This window comes from Hemitrygon akajei, unplaced genomic scaffold (assembly GCF_048418815.1).
Source record: "Hemitrygon akajei unplaced genomic scaffold, sHemAka1.3 Scf000033, whole genome shotgun sequence".
Classification (NCBI taxonomy): domain Eukaryota; kingdom Metazoa; phylum Chordata; class Chondrichthyes; order Myliobatiformes; family Dasyatidae; genus Hemitrygon; species Hemitrygon akajei.
This window is the reverse complement of record NW_027331919.1, coordinates 10084836-10096777: the sequence shown is the minus strand read 5'-3', so window position 1 is coordinate 10096777 and position 11942 is coordinate 10084836. Positions and strand designations below refer to the sequence as shown.

General features: G+C 49.5%; 1 protein-coding gene across 1 annotated transcript in view; it reads right to left on the bottom strand.

Annotated features, from left to right (window-relative positions):
• Window positions 1-283: 283 nt before the first annotated feature.
• Window positions 284-11942, bottom strand: part of LOC140719891 (uncharacterized) — a 29195-nt gene continuing 17536 nt past the window's right edge. The window contains exons 4-8 of the mRNA XM_073034817.1: window positions 8184-8300; window positions 6291-6662; window positions 2169-2317; window positions 1347-1408; window positions 284-951 (exon numbers count right to left, since the gene is read on the bottom strand). Coding sequence (XP_072890918.1) covers window positions 756-951; window positions 1347-1408; window positions 2169-2317; window positions 6291-6662; window positions 8184-8300 — 896 coding nt within the window. The 3' untranslated portion in view covers window positions 284-755. The remainder of the gene's footprint in view (window positions 952-1346; window positions 1409-2168; window positions 2318-6290; window positions 6663-8183; window positions 8301-11942) is intronic.

The following is an 11942-nucleotide window of genomic DNA, read 5'->3' as shown; positions in this document are numbered from 1 at the left end:
CATGTTCAATAAGGAATGCCTCGGGAAGACCACATCCATCACCGAGGAAATGCCGGTGAAATTCCCAATGACTCCAGCCGGAAAAAGCCCTGTGCTCATCGGTACCATCGGGGAGGGGGCACAGGCGTCTGAAAACTCAACAATTTACAAGCAGTTGCTTCCCCTCCGCCATCAGATTGCGAAAGCTCTATGAACACTTAAGCACTCCCTCGGTATTCACCTTTATGCAGTATTTATTAATTTCCCAATTTATGTTAATTTTACATCTTTGCAGCGTGCTGAGCTCACGTTGAAGTTGTAGAAGACGCTGGTGAGGCCCCGCTTGGAGGGCGGTGTTCAGTTCCGGTCGCCCTCCTGTAGGAAAGATGCCACTGAGGTGGAAAGAGTGCACAGGGAGATAAATGAGGATGTTGCCGGGGCTCGAGGCTCTGAGTCATGGAGAGAAGACAAGAAGGATGTCTCTATATTCCTTGGAGCGTGGGTATGAAGCCAGGAGGGGCACAGATAGGGTGAATGTGCACAGTCTTTTTCCCCTGGGTTGGGGAATTGTGAGACAGAGTGCACAGAATTGAGGTGAGAGTGTGTGGAGAGAACCGAGAGAGGAGAGGCAGAGACTGGGGTCCGAGGGGGACAGGAGGGGTGGAAAGGGAGTGAGTTAGAGAGAAGAAGGGTAAAAAGAGAAAATCAGTGGAAAGGGGGAGATGTAGAAAGGGTTTGAGAGTTGGGTAGATTGAATGGGTAGAAGTGAGGTGTCGTCAGTTGATTGAAGTCGGCCCCATGGGCTGTTGACAGAAACCTCGGATCTCTTCAGGAATATCCGGGGATAAATGTGCCGATTTCTCGCAGATGAATCTGTGTTTCCATTTGCAGTTATAACTCCCGTACATGCCGCAGTTACTGCAGCTGGTCGATCCATAGGACATCTTGTACAGAAGTTCAGAGGCCACATTCCTATCAAAGAGGTTTAGACAATTTCAATAGAGACAAAACAGCTCCAGCAGACAACCGGAGCCGTCGGCAAACTAATCCCACTAATCTGCGCTCTCCCCACAGCCCCCTGTCAGCCTCGGAACTAATGCCATGATACCGCGCTAAATAAATCCACTTCCTCACACTCTGTGGACAACCCTCTGTCAGTCATCAAACTAATCCCACTGTTCCACTCTCCCCACAACACGGATTCTTCCTCCAAACTGATCTCACTGACTCCCTCTGTCCCCACAGATCTGTGTCAGAACTCAAACTAATCCCACTGCCAACTCTCTCCCCACGACCTAGTTTCAGTCTCCAAAATAATCCCACTGACCCACTCCCACACCACAGAGCTGCTACAGTCCAAACCTCACCTGTCCGCGCATTTTCCGATCCAGTATGATACAGATTGATAGACAGCATTAGAAACAAAATTCTGTGAAATGAAATCACATCAGTTACTGTTTAGAACCAGACTCTCCCAATGCATATCCTTGTGAAGGGACGGTACAGAGAGGGAAACACCCATTGACTGAGCTCGGGAGTGTGGAGTGAGCTTCAGTCTGAGTCTGACCCCGGGAGTGTGTGATGGGACGGTGCGGAGGGAGATTCACTCTGTGCCTTACCCCGGGAGAGTGTGATGGGACGGTGTGGAGGGAGATTCACTCTGTGCCTTACCCCGGGAGAGTGTGATGGGAAGGTGTGGAGGGAGATTCTCTCTGAGTCTGACCCCGGGAGTGTGTGATGGGACGGTGTGGAGGGAGATTCACTCTGTGCCTTACCCCGGGAGAGTGTGATGGGAAGGTGTGGAGGGAGATTCTCTCTGAGTCTGACCCCGGGAGTGTGTGATGGGACGGTGTGGAGGGAGATTCTCTCTGAGTCTGACCCCGGGAGTGTGTGATGGGACGGTGTGGAGGGAGATTCTCTCTGAGTCTGACCCCGGGAGTGTGTGATGGGACGGTGTGGAGGGAGATTCACCCTGTGTTGGATCCCGGGAGTGTGAAATATGACGGCGTGGAGGGGAATTCACTCTCTGTCTGACCCCGGTAGAGTGCGACGGGCCAGTGGGGAAGGATCTTCCCAGGAGGGTGGAGGGGTGGAGGGGGGAGGTGTAGGATTATGTGGAGGGAGAATCGCTGTGTGTCTCATCCCGGGAACTCCCGATTATTGATATTTCTTCTCACGGTAAGACCTACCTTTTCCTTGTTTGAATTTATTTCGAGGAGCCCTGAATCAAGTTCTGAACAATGTTGCCTCGCTCCATCATAAGTATTTGCGGTCTTGGATATGAAATAACACCGGTCTTCATATTTGATCCAGATCTGCGGACACGTTTGCTCTGCAACTAAGGATAAAGAAATCATGAATCTCCCCCCATAAATCCCGTTGCATCAACTGGGATCAGGAAAAGTTAACCACCATCAACACGATCCCATCACACAATCCCGTGTTCAGTCACAGAGTGAAACTCCCTCCACACCGCCCCATCACACACTCCTGAGGTCAGACACAGAGAGAATCCCCCTCCACACCGTCCCATCACACACTCCCGGGGTGAGACACAGAGAGAATCCCCCTCCACACCGTCCCATCACACACTCCCGGGGTCAAACACAGAGTGACTCTCCCTCTACACCGTCCCATCACACACTCCCGGGGTCAGACACAGAGTGAATCTCCATCCGCACCGTCCCATCACTCACACTCGAGGTCAGACACAGAGTGAATCTCCATCCGCACCGTCCCATCACACACTCCTGAGGTCAGACACACAGTGAAGCTCCCTGCACACCGTCCCAACACACACTACCAAGGTCACACACAGTGTGAATCTCCCTCCACACCATCCCATCACACACTCCCGGTGTCAGAGACAGAGTGAAGCTCACTCCACAACGTTCTATCACACACTCCCGGGATCAGGCACAGAGTGAATCTCCCTCCACATGGTCCAATCAGTCACTCCCGGGGTCATACACAGAGTGAATCTCCCTCCACGCCGTCCTATCACACTCACCGGTTCAGACACAGACTGAATCTCCCGCCAGACCGTTTCATCACACACTCCGGTGTCGATGTGAAGCTCCCTCCACATCGATCTATCACATTCTTTTGGGATCAGACGTGGAGCGAAGCTCACTCCACACAGTCACGTCACTCATTCTAGTAGTCAAACAGAGAGCAAAACCCGCTTCCTCCGAGCAATCACAGAGATGTCAAACGCAGAGAGAAGCTCCTGATGCATCATCTCTTCACACAGTCAGGGTCAGACGCAAAGTGATGCAATACAGTACCCGACCTGCCGCATCACGCACTCCCGGTAGCAGACAGTTGTTGCCGCTTTTTGCACAAAGTCCCCTCACACTTTCCAGGGTCCGACACAGAAGGAAGCTCCCCTGAATTCTCCACCTTCCAGTAATTCCCTCCCCTTCCCTTCCCGCATCCCAGTTTCACTCTTCCTCCTCCTCCAGCTCCCTATCACCTCCATCATGGTTCCGCCTCCTTCAACTACACATAGAGCTTTCCCCATACATTCGTTAGAACCATAGACCACAACAGCACAATGCAGGCCCTTCAACCCTCCATGTTGTGCCGTCCCATATAATCCTTAAAACAATGTACTAAACCCACACTACCCAGTAACCCTCCATTTCTCTATCAAACATGTGCATGTCCAAGAGGCATTTAAATGCCCCTAATGTTTTAGCCTCCACCACCATCGCTGGCAAGTCATTCCAGGCGCTCACAAACCCTCTGATTAAAAACTCATACCCCTGTGGTCTCCACTAAACGTTCCTCCCTTACTTTTTACATGTGCCCTCTGTTGTTTGCTATTGGTGCCCTGGGAAGCAGGTACCGACTATCCACCCTATCTATGCCTCTCATAATCTTGTAGACCTCTATCAAGTCCCCTCTCATTCTTCTACGCTCCAAAGAGAAAAGTCCCAGCTCTGCTAACCTTGCCTCATACGACTTGATCTCCACATCAGGCAACATCTACAGAGGAGGCCTCTTTACCTCTCCTGCCTATCCCCTTGCTGTTTCCCATAACCCTCATCTTCATCTTCCCGCTTACTTGTTTCTCATCTAGCACCTACCATCTTTATCCCCTGCCCCACCACACAGTCCTGACGAAGGGTCACGGTCATAAAACGTTGACTGTTCCTTTCCACGGAAGCTGCCCGACCTGCTAAGTTCATCAACCGTGTTGTGCGTGTTGCATTGAACGCAGCATCTGCAGAATACTTTGTGTTTAAGCTCCCTCTACACCGTCCTCTAACACACTCCCGGGCTCAGACACTAGATATCGCTCATTCCACACGGTCCCATCACATTTTCCAGTATCAAACACAGAGTAAAGCTCCCTCCACACCGCCCCATCACACACTCCCGGGGTCAGACACAGAATGAATCTCCCTCTGCACCGTCCGATCACAAACTCAAGAGGTCAGACACAGAGTAAATCTCCCTCCACACCGTCCCATCACACACACCAGGGGTCAGACAGAGAGTGAATGTCCCTCCACACCGTCCCATCACACACACCCTGGTTCAGACACCCAGTGAATCTCCCTCCACGCCGTCCCATCACACACATCTGGTGTCAATGTGAAACTCTCTCCACAACTTCCTATCACATTCTTTTGGGATCAGACGTGGAGCGAATCTCATTCCACACAGTCACGTCACTCATTCTAGTAGTCAAACAGAGAGCAAAACTCGCTTTTTCCAAGCTACCACAGAGAGGTCAAACGCAGAGAGAAGCAACTGATGCATCATCTCATCAGAGAGTCAGGATCAGACGCAAATTGAAGTATTACAGTACCCGAATGGCCGCATTACGCAGTCCCGGCACCAGACAGTAGGTGTCGCTGTTTACACACCGTCGCTTCTCACTTTCCAGATTCAGACACAGAACGAAGCTCCCTTGAATTTTCCAACTTCCAGTAATTCCCTCCCCCTCCCTTCCCACATCACAGTTTTAATCACTGGAATTTAGAAGATTAGCGGGGGGGGGGGGGGATTTTATTGAAACATATAAAATTCGAAAGTTATTGGACAGGCTCGAAGCTGGAAGATTGTTTCCGATGTTGGGGAAGTCCAGTACGAGGGGTCAAAGGGCAAAGCCTGTCAGGACCGAGACGAGGAAAAGCTTCTTCACACAGAGAGTGGTGAATCTGTGGAATTCTCTGCCACAAGAAACAGTTGAGGCCGGTTCATTGGCTATATTTAAGAGGAAGTTAAGTATGGCCCTTTTGGCTAAAGGGATCAGGGGGTATGGAGAGAAAGCAGGTACAGGGTTCTGAGTTGAATGATCAGCCATGATCATACTGAATGGCGGTGCTGGCTCGAGGGGCCGAATGGCCTTCTCCTGCACCTACTTTCTGTGTTTCTATGTTTCCTCCTCCTCCAGCTCCCTATCAGATCCCTCATGGTTGCGCTTCCTTCTACTGTCCATAGTGCTTTTCCATTACTTTCCTTAGACCCATGGAACACAACAGCACAATGCAAGCTCTTCAGCCTTCCATGTTGTGCCGACTAATATAATCTTTTAAAAAAGACTAAACTAAAAGATTAAACCCACACTACCCCATAACCCTCCATTTTTCTTTCATCCATGTGCTTGTCCAAAAGGCTCTTAAATACCCCGAATGTTTTAGCCTATTGGCGCCCTGGGAAACAGGTACTGACTATCCACCCTATCTATGCCTTTCATAATCTTGCAGACCTCTATCAAGTCTCCTCTCATTCTTCTACGCTCCAAAGAAATAAGTCCCCGCTCTGCTAACCTTGCTTCATGTCACTTGATCTCCTAACACCGCAACATCCATAGGGGAGGCTTATTTACCTTTCCTGCCTATCCCCTCGCTGCTTCCCATAACTCTCATCTTGATCTTCCTTCTTACCGGTTTCACATCTACAGAGTATTTTGTGCTTAAGCTCCCTCTACCCCGTCCTATAACACACTCCCGGGCTCAGACACTAGATATCGCTCATTCCACACGGTCCCATCACATTTTTCAGTGTCAGACACAGAGTGAATCTACCTCCACACCGCCCCATCACACACTCCCGGGGTCAGGCACAGAGTGAAACTCCCTCCACACCGTACCATCACACACACCCGGGGTCAGACACAGAGTGAATCTCCCTCCAGACCGTCCAATCACACACTCCCGGTGTCAAACACAGAGTCAATCTCCCTCCACACTGTCCCATCACATACTCCCGGGCTAAGTGATGTAGTGAAACTCTCCACATCTTCCCTCCTCAGCCCCTGTTATATTGAGCAGTTGAAACGGGGGATGTCGGCTCACCTGTTCTCCTGGTGAGGTATTGGCAAATCTGAGCTTTGTTTTCGGTGATGTTTCTGTACTTCATTTCGAGCTGATTGAACTGATGACGGAGATCGCTGTGCGTTCGATTCAGCTCCGAGAGATCCGAGTTGAGGACGGAAATGTTGTTTTCGAGGATAGTGAGGTTGCTGTTCATAGCGGAAAGATTATTCAGACAGGTCCTCTGAGAGAGATCCAGGAGGGAGTTATCGGATGTCCTGGATTCAAGGGTGGAGTTCAACTCATGGACTTGCTGTTGACATTGGCGTTGGGTCCTGTTCATCTCCTGATGTTGTTCCCAAAGTCTCCGGGTGTTTCGCACGGAGGTGATCAGTGACTGACGAGTCTGTAATACTGAGAGTGATAGTAAAGGGTGTCAGTGAAACGGTGTGAGGTGAGTTTGTGTCAGATGAGGGGATTGTCTGTGTCACAGTGAGAAGTCTGTCTGTGACGAGGTCTGAGGAGTGTCGATGTCACGGTGTGTGGAGTGTCGGTTTCACACTGAGGTATGTTTCTGTGTCACAGTGAGGGGTGTGTGAGTGTCACAGAGAGGGGTGTGTGAGTGTCACAGTGATATGCCTGTTTGTGTCACAGTGAGGAGCCTGTCGATGTCACAATGTGGGGAGTGCTGGTTTCACGCAAAAGGTTGCATCATTGTCACGGAGAGGTTTGTGCCGGTGTCACAGTGAGGAGAGCGTCGGTGACATGGTGAGTGGTGTGGTGGTGTCACTGTGAGCGGAGTATCAGTGTTGCGGTGTGGGTTGTGTAAGTGTCACGGTGAGAGGGAGTGTCGGTGTAATGGTGTGGGCTTGATGGTGTCACTGTGAGTTGCATGTAAGTGTCATGGTGAGAGGTACTTCGGTGTCACAGTGAGGGGAGTGTCGCTTTGGTGTCACTGTTCGCAGTCTCGGTGTCACTGTTCGCAGTCTCGGTGTCACGTTCAGGGAAGTAGCGGTGTCACAGTAAAGGGAGAGTCGGTGTCACAGTGAGAGGGAGTGTCCATGACGATGTCCCGGTGGGGTCTGTCGGTGACACGGTTAGGAGAGTGTTGGTGTAATGGTGTGGGCTGGACGTTGTCACAGTGAGGGGAGAGCCGGTGTCACGGTGAGAGGGAGTGTCCATGTCACAGTGAGGGGGACTGTCCATGACGATGTCCCGGTGGGGTCTGTCGGTGTCACAGTGAGAGGGAGTGTCCATGTCACAGTGAGGGGGACTGTCCATGACGATGTCCCGGTGGGGTCTGTCGGTGACACGGTTAGGAGAGTTTTGGTGTAATGGTGTGGGCTGGACGGTGTCACAGTGAGGGGAGAGCCGGTGTCACGGTGAGAGGGAGTGTCCATGTCACAGTGAGGGGGACTGTCCATGACGATGTCCCGGTGGGGTCTGTCGGTGTCAGGGTGAGGAACGTGACAGTGTCAGCGTTACGATGTGGGGTAAGTGTCACGGTTAGGGGAGTGTTGGTGTAATGGTGTGGGCTGGACGGTGTCACGGTGTTGGGAGTGTCGGGAATGTTGGTGGCATGGACAGGGGAGTGTCGATGTCACAGAGCAGGGTGTGTAGATCTCACGGTGAAGGCTGTGTCAGTGTCGCGTTGAGAGATGTGTCGGTGTCACGGCAAGTGTACTGTCGTGCACGGTGTGAGGGTACTGTCATATTAATGGTAAGGGTCTTCTCTATGCTATGTTGAGGGTAACGTCTGTGTCACGGCGAGGGCCATGCCGCTGTCACGGTGAGGAACGTGTCGGTGTCACTGTGAGGGGCTTTTTGACGTCACGGTGAGGGGTGTGTCGTTGTCAGTGTGAGCTTTTTGCGCTAACATTTCATTTCACTCTGCTTGTTTACGGTATGACTACACCCGGATCCCGTTCCACTCACCATAGATCGAGAGTACGGCCACTATCGCAACGAAGCCGATCGTAACTGGGCAGAGTAGGCAGATCTTACGGCAGGTTCCATTTCCGATGTTCTGTTTCGGCTCCTGTTTCTGCGCACCTGTAGAGAGCCCATTCAGCGTGTGTGTTTATTCAGCCATCTTCCCCACTGGGACTCCCTTCCACCCCCATTTGCGTTCTCTCCCTCCACCACGATCACGCCTCCCTCCCTCAATCTCATCTACTTTCAGCCGTCATCACCGAGAATCCAAACTCCTTGACTTGGCAAAGGCTGACAGGTGTCTGACGGATTCCAGAGATCAGTCAGATCTCCCCTGAGCCTCCTCCGCTCCAGAGGAAGCGACCCAGGTGTCCGACCTCTCGTTGTAACGCATGCCACCGAATCCCGGCAGAGTCCTGTTAAACTTCTCCGGAGGCTCCCCAACGCCCCGACATCCTTCCGATAATGGGGTGACCAGAACTGTATACAACACGCCTGATTCAGCCTAACCAGTGATTTTTGTTTTTATGAAGTTGCATTTTAACAGCTGAAATTTTAAACTCTGTGCCCCAACTGATAATGGCAAGAGTGATATAAGCCTTCTTCGCCGTCCTATCAGAATGGATAGGATCCATGAACCAATGCATAGGACTACAGGATCCCGCTGCTAAACAACACACTTGAAGGTTTTGGCTTTAATAGTGTGTTATCTCTGAATATTTGACCTACCAAGGTGCAACATTTTAAGTTTGTCCGGGTTAAACAGCATTTAATATTCCTCCATCACATATCAGAAACTGATCCATGTCCTCCGGAATTAATTGCAGGTCCTCTAAGTGATCCACAACACCCATAAACGTATCATCTACAAACATACCAAACCACTCATCTACATTCCCATCCAGATCGTTTATATACATCACAGACAGGAGAGATCCCACCCACATCCATAGATACAGGTCACTTAATTGGAGCAGAAGAAGGTTACTCAATCACAGAATGCAGAATAAAGTATCGAAATTACAGAGAAATTGCTGGGCAGGCGGACTATAAGGTTCAAAAGCCGCGAAGAGGAAGATTTGAGGTCAAGAGTCATCTTATCGTATTAAGGGTCCGTTCGATAGTCTGATTACTGTAGTGTAGAAGCTGTCCTTGAACCTCCGGGTACATGCTTTCGCATTTTCCCTCCGATGGGAGGGTGCAGAGGAGAGAATGTTCGGGGTGGGTGGAGCCATTTTTTTGACGATGCTGGCTGCTTTCCCGAGGCAGCAGGAAGTGCAGTCAGAGTTCATGGAGGAGAGGCTGGTTTCGGAGCTGGGCTCAGCTCTTTCCACAACGCTCTGCAGTTTCCAGCGGTCATGGGCGGAGCAGTGTTTATATTTTTAGTGAGGAACCAGGACGTTTCATAAGAACAGGGAAGACAGTAATTTTTTCACTTTGTAGACAACTCTTCAGAATTTTGTAGGTCCCAGTGTCATAAGGGTGTGGGGGTGGGGCGTTGGGTATAGACTCAAAGGCAGGACACAGACACTGAAGTACTAGGAACAGGACGGGACCAAACTAACGGACGGGACAGGTCGCAGACCAGGATAGGGAAGCAGGACCAGGACGAGGCATTGTGGGCAAGGAGCCTTGGAGTGGACTCCGAGCCCGTGACTGGACAAGGACCGAGTCTTGACTCGGGCTCGGACCCCAATCCAGGCGAAGACGTGACGAGGCCTGGGTTCTGGGAGCTTGAGGCTTGAGATTGGGATCCTTGGTGCTCGAGGGTTGAGTCGGGGGTTCTTGGAAATCGAGGCTTTGGGCTTGGGGAGCTTGGGGCTTGAGTAACTCGGAGGCTGGAGCTTTTAGGCAGACTAGGAACTGTACCTCAACACAAAGCCGGGACTTATCCTTCGACAAGCCGGGACTCCTCTTTAACAAGACACTAACATGACACTGGACAGTACATAGACATGGAGCCGGGACTTATCCTTCGACAAGCCGAGACTCAACTTTCTCTCCACACCAAGGTGGGGCAGGATCATCCGTCGGTAACGGCAGAACGGCCTGACTTTTCCGACGAAGGCAAAGACAAAACAAGACAGATTCCCCGCAGGGCAATCTGTCCTTTTCTCTGATTTATGGGAAGGATGTAATAGAGAAATGGAGGTCATTAAAAGTTGAAATTTTGATGGTAGAATATTTATATTCCTGTTAGGTTGAAAGGAAAGGTTAATGGTTTGAGAGAGCCATGGTTTTCGAGGGATATTGGAGACATGGTTTGGAAATAGAGAGAGAACTAGAATAACTATTGGCAGCACGGAGTAAATCAGGTGCTCGAGGAATATAAAGAATGTAAAAAGAATCTGAAGAAGGAAATTAGAAAAGCTGAAAGAAAATATGAGTTTGCTTTGGCAAGTTAGGTGAAAATAAATCGAAAGTGTTTCTACAGTTATATTGACAGCAAAAGGTTAGCGAGGGATAAAGTTGGTCCCTTAGAGAATCAGAGTGGACAGCTATGAGTGGAGCCGAAAGAGATGGGGGAGATTTGGAACAATTTCTTCTCTTCGGTATTCACGAAGGAGAAGGATATTGAATTGTGTCATATAAGAGAAACAAGTAGGGTAGTTATTGAAATTATGATGATTAAAGAGGAGGAAGTACTGGCGCTTTTAAGGAACATAAAGGTTTTTAAGTCTCCGGGTGCTGACAGGATATTCCATATGACCTTGAGGGAAGTCCATGTAGAAATAGCAGGGGTTCTGACAGAAATATTTCAAATATCATTCGAAACGGGGATGGTGATGGAGGATTGGCGTACTTCTCATGTGGTTGCAGTATTTAAAAATAGTTCTAATAGTACACCTATCAATTATCAGCCTGTACGTTTGACGTCAGTGGTGGGTAAATTAATGGAAAGTATTCTTAGAGGTGGTATATATAATTATCTATATAGACAGGGTCTGATACGGAACAGTCAGCATGGATTTGTGCGTGTTTGACAAATCTTATGGAATTTTGTGAAGAGGTTACTACGAAAGTTGACGAGGGTAAAGCAGTGGATGTCGTCGAAATGGACTTCAGTAAGGCCTTTTACAAATTTCCACACGGAAGGTTGGTACGGAAGGTTGAATCGTTAGGTATTAATATTGAAGTAGTAAAATGGAGTAAACAGTAGCTGTATAGGAGATGCCAAAAGAGTAGTGGTGAATAACTATTTGTCGGGTTGGAGTCCGGTGACTAGTGGTGTGCCCCAGGGATCTGTACTGGGTCCAATGTTGTTTGTCATATACATTAATGATCTGGATGATGGGGTGGTAAATTGGATTAGTAAGTCTGCAGATGATACTAAGATAGGTGGCTTTGTAGATAATGAAGTTGGTTTTTAAAGCTTTCAGAGAGATTTAGGCCAGTTAGAAGAGTGGGCTGAAAAAATGCAGATGGACTTTAATGCTGATAAGTATGAGGTGCTACACTTTGCTGGGACTAATCAAAATAAGACAAACATGCGCCAGGCTTTAGATGCCTCAGAAAGGACAGTGCGGGAATCAAATGTTTTGGGGCCCTGGCTCTGCTGATCAGAGATGGTGTCACCGCAACAGAAAAGGAGGAAGTCATTGCGGGATTGTCTACTGAGTCTGATGATAGAAGCAGAAAGGAGTTAATAAATCTACTTGGACTTTTTTATAGAGCACAGAATAGTTACACGATATTGAGGAGCAGATGGGGTGACCTATTCAGGAAAGGTGTAATAATAACAGAGTTACCGTGGTGGGAGAT